This window comes from Andrena cerasifolii, chromosome 14 (genome assembly GCF_050908995.1).
Source record: "Andrena cerasifolii isolate SP2316 chromosome 14, iyAndCera1_principal, whole genome shotgun sequence".
NCBI lineage: Eukaryota > Metazoa > Arthropoda > Insecta > Hymenoptera > Andrenidae > Andrena > Andrena cerasifolii.
In genome coordinates, this window is record NC_135131.1 from 10696515 (window position 1) to 10713109 (window position 16595).

Consider the following 16595-nt stretch of genomic DNA (forward strand, 5'->3'; position numbering starts at 1 on the left):
AGGATTTTTCAGGCTTCAAGAGGTTTAAAATTGCTAGGAGTGTTGAGGCTTTTGAATATTTCAAATTTATCTAAAGTTCCAAGGATTTTCAAATTTCTCGGGATCTTCAATAGTTTTCAAAATTCTTCGGAAGTTGTGAAGAGTATTTGGATTACTGAAAGCTCGAAGACCTTTTGAACTTTGGAACCCTTCAAGACTTTCAAGATTTCCACGTCTTCTGACTCTTCAGACCTCTCCAGATATTTAATCCTCCCGCCATTTCCTAAACTACCCCCAACCAGCTCAGCTTACGCCCCACTCACTTCCCGAGACTCTCAAGACACTCTAAGCTCGTTAAAATGTCCCCGACATTCGCGGTTCGAGAAATCTGCAGAGGATTCTCAGGGACTAGCTGTTTCTCAAATAGTCGCAGCCTTTCGTCGCGCACTGGCAACGATTCGAAGTATCTGCGCGGTTCGCCAGTAAATCTGGGAGCTGTTGATATACGATCGAGTCCTCGAGGGTTTTTCAGGATCCTCTTTCTCTTGAGAACGAGCTGGCGCGAGGCCCAAGGCGCTTCCGGGTGATGCGCAAAGGCGCTTGATGACTCCCAGTCAGCCGCGTCAGCAGGTTAGGGGTGTAAAAGTCTCGTAAAACGAGCGGCCACCTCTCGGCGCTTGTTCCACGATCCGTCCTGCGGACCTAGCAGTGCCTTGAACCGCGATTATTTTTAGACCGCCTCCAAAACTTCTTCCCTATGAAAGTCCGGCCGAGGACGATGATCGTGGATGCTAATTTCCGAATGTCCGCGGTTCCGCCGCGAAACCTTGGCAGGCCGAAAAATATTCCGCTCTGCAATTGGGAATATTCCTTCCGCGACGCGATCCATCACCAGCCTCTTTGTACTCGTTTATTTCAGTCCCTTCTTGGCGAGACTCGCGGGATGTTTGGCTGCAGGTATCGTGGAGGGGTCGGTCGTATCGAATTTTGCAAAACAATCGTGTTGAATTGTAAGAGTAGCTTGAGTTGTTTAGTGCCATTATACTGCAGGGTGGGAGTAGAGGAAGTTGTAGCTATCGAGTGTGATTGGTTCAGAGTTTGGTTGTTGAAGTAAGTCTAATTTTAAGTTCCACTGTTGCACTTCTGTGTGAAAACTTCCGTTCACTTTATGGAAGTCTTTGTTAAAGGGAAAAATGTATGTCAAGTTTTTTTAATCAAAGTATAATACCAGAGCTACCTTTTGCCAGTTTTCTAGTAAAAGTAGAAGTAGGTGTATTGGAAAAATAAAATTTTAACGTCACCTAACAGTGAGCGAACGAACTCTGCACCCACCTATTACATATAGATTCTAATTATTCCCTTAAAGTCGATTTTAGAACAGTTTGAGTACCTGCGTTTCAGGGTTTAAGAGCACTGATATAGAATCCGCAGGGGACTCCCTTAGTTTCTTTAGTTAGGGATGAAGCACGTGCAGAACGAGTATCCATATGAACCCCTCAATTCCACCCAACTTCCAATATCGATATTAAAGATATTAAAGATATTAAAGATATTAAAGATATTAAAGATATTAAAGATATTAAAGATATTAAACATATTAAAGATATTAAAGATATTAAAGATATTAAAGATATTAAAGATATTAAAGATATTAAAGATATTAAAGATATTAAAGATATTAAAGATATTAAAGATATTAAAGATATTAAAGATATTAAAGATATTAAAGATATTAAAGATATTAAAGATATTAAAGATATTAAAGATATTAAAGATATTAAAGATACTAAAGATATTAAAGATATTAAAAATATTAAAGATATTAAAAATATTAAAGTCTTACGAAATCTTATACTGGGAGAGGGAGGAGCTAAGAAATCACCAAAATTACCCTTACGTAATTTAAGCACGGCCCCCAACTCCCAATTACCTAAATTGAAAATGCCATATCTACTTCCTACTACGTTCACCATCGCGAATCAACTTACTGCTGAGACCACTCGTATAAGAAGATGAGGTGGGTTCCCCAGAAGAATCCTCGATCGAGTCAGGAATTTTTCGATTAGCAACTACCGAGCACGGGGACAGGAGGCGTTAGACAAGCAGCACAAAGTGCAAAAGAAATGCAAAGCAGCGAGACACGGGAGAGATGGAAGGAAAGAAGACGCCTAGTGCTTGAAATAACCATGACTGCGTATGACCCAGTTCCACGTGGCCGCAGCTTCCCCGGCACGGTCATGGTCGCGAGCGATTCCGTTCTGCCGATTAAACGATGACCAGACGTAAATCTGTCTGGCCGATCGTCCGTCTGCTCGCGTCCCAGAGGACACCTCGGCATGATCGGACGCGTAGAAGCAGAGTTTCACGGTTGCACAACTTGCCTGGCTTCGGCGAGAGTGACAGTTCCCCCGAGACTTTTATTCGACTGTTGGACACCGTGCAAGCAAAAGTGGACGTTTGACATTGCGCTTACTCGGGGAGAAGATCGACTTCCTGCTCTACCGGACGCCAGAGGAATGGCCGTGGCTCTTAGAGATCGACCTATGCATTGAAATCGGCGGAGATTTGGTGGAGGATATTTATTTCCATTCGGGAAGATTTTAAATTGAATTTTCTTTTATTTCTATGCGTTCCACTTGCCAGAAAAGGGGTGGAAAGCTCAAAAGAAAACATATTTCTTCATGAAAATTACGAGGTAGGTAAGTACTATTTAATCCTCCAAAATTTCTCTGCCGCGAACAAATAAATATAGTTAATAATGTTCCCAAAATAACTCGTCAATTATCCATTTATATTTTAATCATCGTCAAGTAGTCTACCCGAAATGATCACACAGCAGAATATTACATCACCAGCAACAAAGTGTATATTCCTTCCAATTACTCTCTCGTTTAACGGCTTCGCGAATATGCCGTCGTCTTTTCCCCAATAAAACTGAAGTTCGCGTGGCCGCGAGGCCCCGTTCGAAGTGGAGGGTTCGAACGAAACCGCGTGGACGGTGTCGTTGACCTCGAGCCCGCGAGGAAGTTCAAATTTCATTCATTAAATCCTCGGGGGGCCCCCGACGTCTCGTTGAAAATAGCCGTGCGAATGAATACGAGATGCCCGTGTAAAAACACGCTCGTAAAGCTTTTTCAGCGCGTACTTCGGCAACGTGGACGCGCCTGAGTCCCGCCGATGGGCCAGACCGCGCCACCTTCCGCCAGAAAGTTCCGATACGCGCCCGCGAGGCTCCCCCGTCGAAAGCTGAGGAGACCCCTTCTCGCGCTGATTTACGCCCCATTAACGAGTTTACTGGCGATCGCCGGCAATTAAATCGCGAAGATAACTGTGCGTCGCCGGACGGTTTACTTACGGCGACATTTTATGGGGAATCGAAAAAGTTACGACCTGACGGATTCGGGAAGGATAGGGATTACCTCTGTGGCTCAACCTGCTGGACACCGTGGGGAGTTTTTTTTTTTTGCTTCTTTCGTTGTGCAAATGGGAATCAGAGATCTCGTTAAATGATGTACACTGTCGTTCATATGTAAGTATTAATTAGGATACCGACTCTGTGTGGAATAATTGTGAAAAACGTTGCAAAATTGAAGAATTCTAAACACCAAATTTTAATTTATTTTAAGGAGGTGGGGTGGGTCGTGAGATTGGAAGATTGAAATATAGGAATTTAGTTCAGTGTGAATTTATTAAAATTACATTATGTGAGTACTTCCCTTCACTTAACCCAGATATGTAAATTTCAGTCAAATTGACCCAATATCATATATTTACAAAAAAAGTATATAAAAATAAAACTCAGTTTAATTATTACAGTTTAATGTTTATAGAACTTACTAAATTTCTTCAATATTTTTTATTGAATTTATTTATTACAGAAAATAATAAGAAATGTAAAAAAATTATGTTTACCTATTATTATGTATTATTGCTGACGGTTATTAGTTGTTTAAAGAAATGAAGGAGTTTCAGATCAAATAATATATTAGTAAAGAAAGAATGGGGATTTGTGACTCGATTTTGGGTAAAAGTGACTCAATTCCCATACAAGGATTAAGTATCTAAATTATTACACAGTAATTAACGCGTCGTTTTTAAAAAACAAAGTGGGTATCCAAAAGGGAGGCGACAAATTGTATTAGCGAAAACGAAATTCTTAAATGACCTTCAGATAATTTCAGCGATTCCTGGCTTCCGAGCCACTGTGGGGCCACACGTCCAGGGCGCGTAAATTAAGCCGGGCACCGACGGGCAGAAAATAACGGCTGAATGAAACGCCGACGAGCGCAGCGTGTCCAGGAAACGGTTTAAAAACACGAAGGAACACACGTTCCTCGAAATGCACGCAGTTTTTGCGCGTCCCGTGACGCGCAGCCGCGACCTTCTCGATTCCCGTCGCGCGTCCACTTTCCACGGCCGTGCAAAAACCGAGGGAAACGTCCGGCGCCGATAAATCAGCTGGCACGTCGGCAAGGGCGAGGAGCCTGCGCACCCCGCGTCTCCGTTACAGCCCACCGCCAATTAAAGGTACATCCTGTGACGCGATTTCGCTGGCCTTCCCCTATTTGCCGGATGGCCCTTCTCGTGATAGCCGACGGTCATCGGTAACGTTCTCTAACGAGGTGACAGTAGTTTCTGTTAACTCGAGGAGGCACTTTTCTCTCGTTGCCGCGCGACTAACAAGGAAACGTTTCTAACTCGAAAATCCCCACTTTAATGAAACATCTTCTGAATTTAGAATTTAGAGCATATTGGAGTCTGCAAGGAGTAATATTTATTTTCTGCGGAAGTTTTCCCTTAAAGTTATCGAATTTTTTCATCGAAACAAAAAGGTGAGATTAGCCCTTAAGTTATCAATTTTTTTCATAGAAACAAAAGCGTGAGATCAGCCCTTAAAGTTATCAATTTTTTCCATAGAAACAAAGCGTGAGATCAGCCCCTTAAGTTATCAATTTGCTTTCATAGAAACAAAGGGTGGAAAAAATATATGGAAAATAGTTATTATAGTGCAAACACTCGAGTAGAAATTTCTGTTATCAATTTTTTTTCAATGAAACAAAAGCGTGAGATCAGCCCTTAAAGTTATCAATTTTTTCCATAGAAACAAAGCGTGAGATCAGCCCCTTAAGTTATCAATTTGCTTTCATAGAAACAAAGGGTGGAAAAAATATATGAAAATAGTTATTATAGTGCAAACACTCGAGTAGAAATTTCTGTTATCAAATTTTTTTCAATGAAACAAAAGCGTGAGATCAGCCCTTAAAGTTATCAAATTTTTTCATAGAAACAAAGCGTGAGATCAGCCCCTTAAGTTATCAACTTGCTTTCATAGAAACAAAGGGTGGAAAAAATATATGGAAAATAGTTATTACAGTGCAAACATTCGAGTAGAAATTTCTGCTAGTGTGAGAGATATTTGTTACTCTATTTTTAAACAATATCAATTTTAAGAAGGGAGAAGGTGGAGGATTGAATATTTTTCAGTGAAAAAAATTTTGGGCTCCATAGTGGCCTTAATAGAAAGCTCCAAGGGCGTAAAATAAAGCTGAATAAGTCGTCCTTTTATACAGTAACTTTTCTTTATCTTGTCCCCATTGATTCAACCCACCGAGTATCGACAAGTGATCACAGATCATTCCGCGCGACGCTCTGTGCATTAATCATTTTCCAGTACAGCTTCAAGGAGCTTCCTATCTATCGAAGCGATTCCTCGGCGAGCAAGGCGATTGATAATGCCATTTGAAGTATTCAAACGAGGCGCTCTGTGTTCCTGCAGCCAGTAGAAGCGCAACGTACGATAGCGCGAGTCGCCCAGTCCCCTCGTGAATCAATCTATCGAAGGCGCAAGATTAAACGAACCGACCGAAGCGGCAGCTTGGTAAATTTGCCTCCCGTTAGTTACGAGCGGGAGTCCGCCGAGAGTTTATGTTTTGACAAGGCGGATTTCCCGCCGGTTCCGCGAACACGAACGTGGATAATTAATCGAAGGTGCCGCGGACGATCGCTCAACTTCGAGCCCGTCTAGAGAAGTACGGAATATAACAGCTGGGCGAGCACGTTCCAACGCGATGCACGCGCGATTTCATGAAATTGTTATTGCTTGCAGAAGCTGCGACCGATACAGATGCAGTTCCTCGAAGCGAGCTCGCAATGGCAAAAGTTTATTACCGATTCAGCTGGGGAAATGAATTTCCGCGGAAGAAAAATAATAATCGAAGGTCGACGATGTTTGCGCGTTCCCGTCGCGTTTCTAGGACTCGAGATTTACGAGTTCCGTCGATCTGCTTCTGGTAAAAAGGGAGGAGAGGGTGATAGTTACTTGGGAGCTCTTGGCTTGTTTCTGTAAGCGTAGTGTAAGTAATTTAGTTCTGTGAAAATTCTGAAAGGATATGCTAGTGGAGGTTGCAGCGGTGGTCTGACGTGTGACTTTTAAAAATGAACTCACTTCAGCGTCAGAACTTTGAGAAAAATTTGGGAGAATCTGGAAAACTAGGGTTGAGGTAACACAGTGTTTTACAGATTCTGAGGACTCGTGTATGAAAGTTGTATTTGAGCTTCCATGGGAACTACTAGGTGGATCGTAGATACCTAGTAGACAGTAGATAGTAGATAAATTCTTGACAATTTTCTGCACCATAGTCTTCCGTGATAGGACCTTCCTTTCTTCCTTTAATAGCTGGTCAATTTGATATTTATAGAAATCGATTAATAGGAAAAAGTGTATCACTATTCGATACCGAAATCGGTCACGATGCCGGGCGCCACTAAGACGCTTGTTTGCCAAGATAATCCGGAAACACGTTCTAGCTTTACCATGGCAAATGTCCAACCTGGACCGCGTGCTGTGCACTCAAATAATGTCCACTACGAAATGCACTGAGAATGCGGTTGTAAAAACACGTTAAGTGCTTATGGATTGTATTTATGTGTTATTTTGCATCATCCTTGCGATCTTCGAGTTAGACCCTAAGGTATGTTCACAAGTCGAGCTGCAAGTGTTTCAAATTTAGGAGCTAAGTCTTCTAAACGTGGAGGCTAAGTGTTCAGAACTTGTGGGGTTGAGGATTTAGACCTTAGAGATTGGCTTTTTTTAAATTTGGAAGCTGGATGTCCACAAGGACTCCAGAACTTGAAAGCTGAGGGTCCATAACTTGAGGTCTGAGAATTCAGAACTTAGGGGTTGGATGTTCAAAACCTGAAAGCTGACACAACTTGGAGCAGTGGACCATGGGTTCAGCACTTGGGGGTTCAATATCCAAAGCTTGAAAGTTGAATATCCACAGCTTGGAAGGTTGAAGATTCAGAACTTAAGGATTCAACGCCCAAAATTTGACAGCTAAATATCCACAACTTGGAATACTAGCCATCCAGGCGTTGACAGCTCAATGTTCCCAGCTCGAAAGCTATGTCCATAACTTGGAAGTTTGACTACTCGAGACACATCTGATTGACTACAGATTACGATGAAACAGCTTCGATAAGCGAAACCCTTTTCGCGTCTCGAGTACAAGAGCACCTGATTACATGTCTGGATAAGCAAGAACCAGGGAGACAACATTTTTGTGATCACCACTCCACCATCATCTGATCAATACCAAGATAACCCAGTCCACTCGATTCATAAATCTCAAACCAGCCAGTGTTTAGCCATCGTTTCGTTGACTAGGAACAGCACTTGAAGCGACTATCGTTTCCAAGCTGACATGCAAAGTTCGAGCGTGCTTGAAGCATTGGCCGGGCACGATGGGAACAGAAGGAACACGCCATAGAAAAAGGTAAAAATGCCTGTTCCATGTACGGCGTTTGAAATACACCTCTCTATACGGGTCGACAGAGACACGCGCGGCATTTTCACAAGTGTTTCTTTCTGGTAACGCGAGTTTTAAAAGGAATCCGCTTGCGCGTAGAAACGCCTCCCTAGAGAGGTTACTTGGACGATGACTTCTAAGGAGGATGCAACGGGCAGAGGTGTATTTTTAGTCGACAAGCCTGGGATAATATTTTCATCCATCGCTCGCAGTTTGACCACTTCCGCCGTTTTTAGAGATTTCAGGATTTACGGGGGAAAACTAATGGCTTCCATTAATGAAACACTGCGACTACTAAGAGAAATATTCCGTCACGTCTAAGAGACACTATTTCGTCCAAGAATTAGAGATGGGTACGATAAATTTAGGAAATTGCAGATTTACCTCCATTGGTTACTAAAAATTCTGATTATGAGGTATTTCGGATATATACGTTCCAAAATGCTAAGGGATGTTTTCGATTTTTTAAGATCACTTAACGCAGAGGTGTCCTCGTGGTAATAGAAATAATTTTTGCTTTCTTAATTTTCAATTTTAATCTGTTGCTACTAGGTCTGCTGTTATTTACAGTTTAGAGTTACCAAAGAGTGGAAATTATTAGAGCTCTTCGGTATTAAAACTCTAATCCCCACTTTGGTTAACTGGTATACACGTTCGAACAGTTTTCGAATAATTTATGAAGTGCATAGTTCAACTCACCATTCCGTGGCAGAGACTGACACTAACTGCAGAATGTGGATCGTCATCCACAGTCCCACTGTAAAAGCAGCCAAGTTCGTGACCTGGGCGTTCCCTCCTAGTTGTGTTCTCGCTCATGTGAGTTATCTGCGTAACAATCGATCAAACAATTACAGTTTAGTTAGTCCAAAAACAAATTCAAAGGTAATACGAGATTATTTTTAATCAACTAATGCTTTGGATACAGAGGAATCAGCAAATTTTAGCAAATACAGATAAGCTTATACAAATTCCTTCTGCCCCAACTTTGGCGATCTTTATTATCTTCACCATTTAAACTTTTAAACATCACTGTACTGTATCATGATTCCGTTTAATAAAAGAAAGGGAAAAGTCTCTAAAAATATTCAGTGAAAGAAAATTCCTCAAGTTGTGGCATTAATTTAAACACTCCGAATGGCGTGGACGTATTTCACGTCGAGGGATTTGTGTGCTGTGAAAACAAACCAAGCTCGGTACCGAGCTTCGCTTTGTATAAAACTGCCCCAGCAGACATAATCCCTTGGAAAGGCCTGATCAACTTAAAGGGGCATTTTTCAAACCCCTGCGCCACTCAAACCGTTAATATTTTGCAAATAGAATGTATAAGAAATATTTATTGAATTATTAATAGCACTAGAATAACATCACTGTAAAATATTTATTTGAAAAATGTGTGGCTCGCTATCTTGCCCAAAATAAAATGGGTACGAATGATTTTATCACTCGTATTACTATGCAAATTGAAGCATGTGCAGGAAAATGAGGTACGCGCAGGAAAAGCAGGAGTGTCAGCATCTGCAAATTAGTTTCCAGGCCCCCAATCGATTATCTCCCCTGGACGTCAAAAAAAGCAATCGAATCCGACGCCAAGTCACTTAACACTCGCGGCGAACGATGAGAAAATAATTGAAAAGCGGTAACATTGCACGCAATGCTGCGTTTTAACACCTCGGCTACCGTGATCAGCGATGCACGAAAGTAGCGTTATGCAAGCTCCAGTGCTGTTCAGCGTCGATGCATCAAAGATGATATCTTCTATTAGCATAGTAATAACGCGGGATGACTCGTCTGATGGCCGTAATGGAATTAGCGGCAATAAATGCGTGTCCCGAGGGATTAGACCGACAGGAAGCATTAAATTATCACCCGGCTGGGTTCAACGAATGGGCTGGTGAAACGCGCCGTGTAAAAATCGATTTAGGGAGCTGGCTTACCTTGACGTTCGGCGATACGAAGCTGGAGTCGTGCGCCAGACGTAAACGAAATCGCCTACCGAACGCGGTGAATTCGTATTGGGGGTGCGGGTCCCACACTTCCGCCGTGGCGTGGCGAAAATGACCGCTGTGGTGCCTCTTGGCTGTCGAGTACATCTCGGCTGTAAGCAGACAGATACACATTTTTAACAACGAACATTAACTACAAAGTTATGAAAGTATTTCGAGGAAGGAAACGGCAGGTACTTACAAGGGAGGTTCGGCAACTTGAAAATTCAAAAAAAAAAATGAAACTTTGCAGAAATGTAGCTCAAGTGATGCTAATAACGTGACTATTTTCTGATTCGGCAATAAAACGATCGTAAGGGTGAAACCACCCTCTCGAAGAAATTGTGGGTTTTCAGATTATCGTGAATATCTACGAAATTGTAAAAGATATCAGAAAGAAGTTAAATTCGAACTTCGGTGGCTTCTTATGTCCTATAAAGCGGCGCTAAAGAATTTGAGAAAAACATTATTTCTTTCAGAATTTATCCCCATCAACTCCTTTTTCGACAAATTCTTTATTACTGCATTGTAGGACATCGAAAGCCATAAAACTTTGAATTGAACTGAAAGTGTGAAAACTCAGAATTTCTTTGAGGGGGTGTTTTCACCCTTGGGACTTTTTTATTGCCGAATCGAAAAATACTTATATTATTAGCATCACGTGAGCTACATTTACTAAATCCAAAGTAGTTAAAACGCGTTTACTCGTATAATAGTCGAATAACCTTTCGTTCTCTTCGAAATTCACAGAATTTTCCTAGTTACACCTACTTAAAACACTGTTGTTCGTATAATAGTCGAAAAACCTCCACCCTCTTCAAAATTCACAAAATTTTACCCCGGAGGGGGCAGTACTTCGTAGCACCTAAGAATCCGCCCCTTTTTGTCCAAAACCGATACCTATGCCTACTGTCTTCCACCTCAGCTAAGCGTTTCGTTTCCTTTTACCAGCTGCAGCCACCGCAGCAGCTTGCAACCGTGCTGTTGAAACCCGCTGTAAGTACACGTGTCGAGTCCGTCGCGCATACTTAAAGCAAGGGGTTCGTGCTAGTTAGCAACTAGTTCATTTGTTGTCGGTAATCGGTGACAGTGGCGCAGAGTTGGCAAGCGGTGAGTGGTCGGTGCGTGACAAAATGCCCGTGTCGAGGCGTTGCGTTAAAACGCGACGGTTTATTAGCGAGCGCGGCTTTTACCGTTCAACCGATCCTTTTTCTTCGACCACGGCCGCCTGTCTAGTTTCTCAGGCCGCTGGAAGCGTGTTTCGCAGGGTACGCTACTGTTTCGTTAACTGTTCCTTCGCTCGCGTGACTATTAATATTCGTCGATCATTCTTTCCCTGCACGGCGCCGATAAATCATTGGCATTACTCCAGTTTGTCGTCTAGAGTTTCGCATTCCCCCTGAATGCATCCTCTACTGTCGCGAGTCTACTGCCACTTCATCGTGGGCTAAATTCGAAGGTGGTAAATTCATTATGGTTCTCTAGCCAACATTTAAATTCGTCAGACTATAAATCTTATTAGAAAATTTTCCACCCCTTTAAAAATTACTGAATTTTAAGTGACGTTATTCCAATTAAAAAATTGCGCAAGGAAGGGAGGGTAATAAGATTTTTATACTTGCGAAGGAAGGGGATAAGAAATCGCCGAAACTACCCTCGCGTAATTTAAGGCCCATACAAGTCGATCGTGCGCCAAACTCTGCAACCCTTTGTACCCCTAACGATACACAAGCTGGTAAGTGGCAAATATATTTGAAATAATAAATTGCGTAATGCCGACATGAAATAGCATTCCCACCAATAACACCGCGACTTTTGCACGCGGGTTAGTGGGCGTTCGTTAGGAAAGGGTCGAAATTGCCAGCACGAAGTGGCGCGGCTGGTGGCGTACCAGCGATTTACGCTTCCGAGAATCGAGATGGCAGATCGAAGCTCGATCGCGTCCTTTATAAATATCTGGTCCCGCTTGCGTTGTCTGCTTTTTATCCGCCCGACGTCTCGTAGAGCGTGCACGCGCCGCCTCGTCTCCACACAATCGAGAGCTTAACGAGGCGAACGTGATCCTGATAAAGGTGGTGAGCCTGTGCCGGCCAGGCCGATACGCTTCGGGGATCGCCCGTACATGTCCCGTCATCGGAATGCGTCCGCGCGCATCGCGTTCTAATTGCGCTAATTTGAATTGCCGCCGATTTCGCGCGCCACGACAGCCACGGGCGTGATAATCTCGCGAGATCTAGGGGTAGTTTTTTTTCTCGATTTCAGTAGAACGAGTCGGTGCGGATATAGGAGGATTAATATATTTCTTTAATATATTTATTTTTCTAAAAGATCCCATGGAAGTTGCATACGATAGAACTCTATTTTAGATTTATTTGTCTCTGGGCTTGCGTTAATTTGAATTGTCGCGCATTTTCCCGCGCCTTCCAGAGTGAACTATGATCGAGATGGAAACAGTAATTTCTTTCGAAGTGTGGAGAATTTCTTTCTCGGTTTTAGCAGAATCAGTTTACATAGATACTCACTTGGAAATTAATCAGATCAATTAGATTAATTAATATAGTACAGAACACGAAGGTTCAGGGTAATTAATCCTCAGCATTGGTATCTGCTCCACATAGTAATATTTCCATCTAATTCATTGTCGTGTAATATTATCTGTGATCGCGGTAATACTCTCTAACGTCGATGCACGAACCATCCTCGAGGAAATCCATCGAACCCTCGCAATCACTTAAGTTTAAGTAGTCCCGCGAGTGGTAAAGATTCCGCAGCAACACCACTCGCCTATTAACGATTATTACAGCGGTGTTCTGCACGTTATCCGTGGAAAGCGTTATATAATTTCGTTGCTTGTAACTTCCGGGTGTAAACCGGGTCTCTGAGAAAATTCACTCCGACGTTTGACCTGTTCTGCGGCGTCATTTGAAATCCTAGGTACTCGTGGGTAAAGTCCCAATTTATGTCTTTTTAACATTCACTCCGCAGTTACACTGCCGTTCGTAAAAGAGCGTTGCAGATTTATTGAAGAATGCTGAATAACAAATGTTACTTTACTCCGTATTTTAAATTAACAGCAGTGGAAAGTACCTATTCAATCTACGCCAAATATCACATTTTGTGGAAATACAGTAGGTGTCCTAATACCGTAAATATTCAATTGTAAATATCCACAAACTTACTCCCAGTAAATAAATTCTTCGAGATTTGTCAAAATTTAAAGAATTGATAACTGTGTCAGTTCGCGATGTGGAATTCAGATGCTTGCAACTGGGCGACTCGAATACCTCGGTTCTACTTACAAGCACGATTTAGATTTCTCAAGTTTTCATTTATAGAGAGGGCCTTTCGAGTATAAAAATCTGTTACAATTATCTCTTATCAATATTCCCATTACTGCCGATCCTTCACTCCAGATAATTTCTCCTCAACAGCTCGCAGACTCAACACGATCAATTATCCAAGAAATCAGCCGCGAAAACTAATCTTATCGATCTAAGCATCGACTTACGTGGATCTTCGTACTGATTTTCGCTGATCTTCATCAAAGTGACGTACTCCAAATCAGACTTCACCTTGCTCGTCGATTTTCCTCGATCCCTTGGCTCCTCTTCCTCGTTCCGTATCACTGTAACAGAATAAAGAATCATACTAAAGCATTGAAATTATTCATTTGCAATTGTGTCGCATTATGTATATAAAAAACGTAGATTCGCAAACGTCACGTAAACAACCATGCACCGTGGACAAAACCTACCACTACCAAAGGCTAGTCCAGTTTAAATAAATAAATAAAATAAAATAGAAAGAAATAAGAAAGCGTTGCTGTCAATTTCTTAAAGTAAAAGTCTGCGTTCTTCTTCCTAAATTTTAATTTGTAATATTTTTGACATTTTTAAAATTATTTCCTGACAAAAGCGCTATAAAATCCCCTAACTCCAGTTTCCAATTACCAAAAAATGAAAGGGTCACTCCACGTGACGGCGAACACTGAAAATCTTTCAGCTGGGCTGTTTATAGAGTATTTATCGCCGCTTTAATTTCGATACAGCTCTCATCTTTCTCGAGATAAGTCCAACGTGTCGAGCGTCCCTGCGCCCGATCGTCGATAGTACGCTGGTTGTCTTATCGAGCCGATCCGACATTAAAATATTCTAGTACAAATTCAAACGAGAATTTACGCGCGATAACCCCGCGATGCTGCGTTGAATTGAATTAATCGCCCGGGCACATTTTACTCTTTAACCTTGCCAGATAAGATGTCGATGGAAAGAAAGACGGACGATGGGGTGGGCCGTGCGAACAGCGATGGCAGTTGCGCAACGTGGCTGCTTAGAATCGATTAGCAGGCGTTCGTTGCGTGCAGAAAAATCGGGATTCTTCTGAGATATCTCAACGACCTTGACCCGGGAGGCTGCGAGTGTGCATCGCGATGCTTTGACGATTCATCTGCTTCGATTTGTCACGCTTGCAGCCGCGGAACAATGTTGGAACGATGAGTACAATGCTAACGATAACAATAAGTGTTTTATTGCACTAATAGTGGATTACAGAATCTTATATAGAAACGGAGGAAAATAGAAATCTTGGTGCGAAAGACGAGGTACAAGCTTTCTCCTGCTTTTTTTAAGTTCGCGTGAAGTATCTTGTCTTGCAGGGAAAGTATATGCGTATGTCATTTAATTTAGAAAATTAGAAATATATAATTTGCATTATGTTTCGTTCATTTTTACAATTGTTATTTATTTTGAGCTTTATAACTCAAGGAACAATCTGCGAGGAATTAGTTGAAATTATATTAATTTTATATTTTCGGTGTTCTCGTTTTATTCTAAATTATTTTAATTTTAATTACCCTCTGAGTTTTTTATACAGCAATTTTTCTGGAATTTTATTAGTTACCTATTATTACGCCAATAATAATTTATTTTGTTAGTTACTTCTGCTTTGAAACTTAAGTCTCTTTAGTCACCTCCTATTTCGAGATCTCCTGGATACTCCTCCTATCTCTCAATTCAATAGAAGAATATTGTTGTTATAAAAATAGTATCTCTTTTTCCTCTCAGATTGGAATACGAAAAATTAAACTGACCACGAACACTGAGCCGTACGAATGTAATCAACCGTGGCAATTATCGAGCACAATCCTGGGCGCTCGCTTTTAGATTCCGTTTCGTCGACACTCGAAAGACTCGAGTGGCCAATGGTATAAACGAAATACTATAAATAAACGGTGGAGGAGCGGGCTGATCGATTCGCTATCCTTTTGTACCTCCATGCTGAATCGTCGAATTTATCCCGATCGACGGTCTCATTTCTAGGCGAGTTCGAGGAAACTGCGATTTGGGGCACGATTGTATATCGATAGAGGCCTTCGATGTAATTTAATTCTACGACAATCACGCGAAATTTCTTCTCGCGTAAAAATCTCATTCTAGGTCAAAAATTCTGGATCTTTTATTCCTCGCGAACGCAAACCAACTGTTCTCCAAGCTATTGCACAAAAACTGTGATCTTTGCCACGCGATAAGACTCAGCTCTGCGTCAACGAACGCACAAAGTCGCGATGAATCTAGCCCTACGTCAACTTTTGCGCGAAAGAACTTGTAACTACGTCAGCGACTTTGAACTTTACCTCCTGACGAGAACCAGATCCACGTCAATGTGCCTGGACATCTGCTAACGGTGGCTATAGTCTGACCAAGAGATATTGTCTGATGAGAATGACTCCCCCCCTCTCCTGCGAATCATATCCAACTGAATTCTAAATTCTCCTAAAAATCAGCATTGCCCAATTCAGTTGTATTTGTTTAGTTTACTAGATTAAAGTGGAACCTTTTATATTAACTTATTCAGAATAATATCTCGACAGTATACATGTATGTATAAACTTAACTAAACTTGAAATTGAAGGATATTGTAAGCTTCGTGAAAATATCCAATTTTCCAAATTTTCTTTACTTCTTTGTGGCTCCGGCATTCATTTCCTTTTATTGCAGATAAGAATATCAATTTAACGTTTCTAAGAAACATAGAACAGTGTGCAAGTACGAATTATAGCAGCTGAGATGCACTTAGTATCTTTTTAAAAAGGAAGTGAAAGAGATAGTCTACTGCTATTAACATCGAACACCCAAAATCTTCTGCCTAGACTATAGCCAACGCGCCTACACCCACACCTAAAGTGCCTCGCCCTAATAATGCTCCCCGACAAAGTTATCACGAACAAAGCCAGGGATTTATTAACGGATGACTCGTTTTGTTAATAAGTGCAGGGGCGAGGCTTCACGTTCACCTTCGACGAATTCGCTGGGTCGGTCCGATAATCGGTCCACCTATTCCACTGAGGCGATCTGACCAGGAAACGTTTCCAACCCGAAAATTCTGATTTCAATGACACTTCGCGTAAATATAGAACAGATTAAAATATGCAATTCGGAAATTTTTTTCTGTCAAATTTGCTCCGAGGGAGTGAAATCAGCCCTTAAACTCATCGCGTTCTTTTATTTTTCAAATATAACTTAGAAAAGTATTTTTGGGGTAGTGTGATAGAGTACAGAAAACTGAAAAATTCTTATAATTAAAGTTTTGCTGTATTTCACACCATAAAAAGGCACAGAATGAATTTTAAGGACTGCTTTCATCCCTCCAGAGTGAATTACCGTAAAAAAATTGTTGGAAGAAGTTTTATTAAACTCAGAATTTTCGGGTTGGAAATGTTCCCTTGCGAGTGTCACACGCAGCGGTGAAAAAGAATCGATTTCCTGATTAATGACATCGACGGAATTCAGTGGACAGGCACGCGAAATCATTCTTCGGGGCTCGTAGC

The 16595-nt window shown here is 41.6% G+C and overlaps 1 protein-coding gene across 3 annotated transcripts in view; it reads right to left on the minus strand.

Moving 5' to 3' along the window:
• Window positions 1–16595, minus strand: part of LOC143376524 (A disintegrin and metalloproteinase with thrombospondin motifs 15) — a 133889-nt gene that overhangs the window by 77145 nt on the left and 40149 nt on the right. For all 3 annotated transcript variants that reach the window (XM_076826993.1, XM_076826992.1, XM_076826991.1), the window contains exons 3-5: window positions 13278–13394; window positions 9722–9882; window positions 8487–8612 (exon numbers count right to left, since the gene is read on the minus strand). In XM_076826993.1, the coding sequence (XP_076683108.1) occupies window positions 8487–8612; window positions 9722–9882; window positions 13278–13394 (404 nt within the window). The remainder of the gene's footprint in view (window positions 1–8486; window positions 8613–9721; window positions 9883–13277; window positions 13395–16595) is intronic.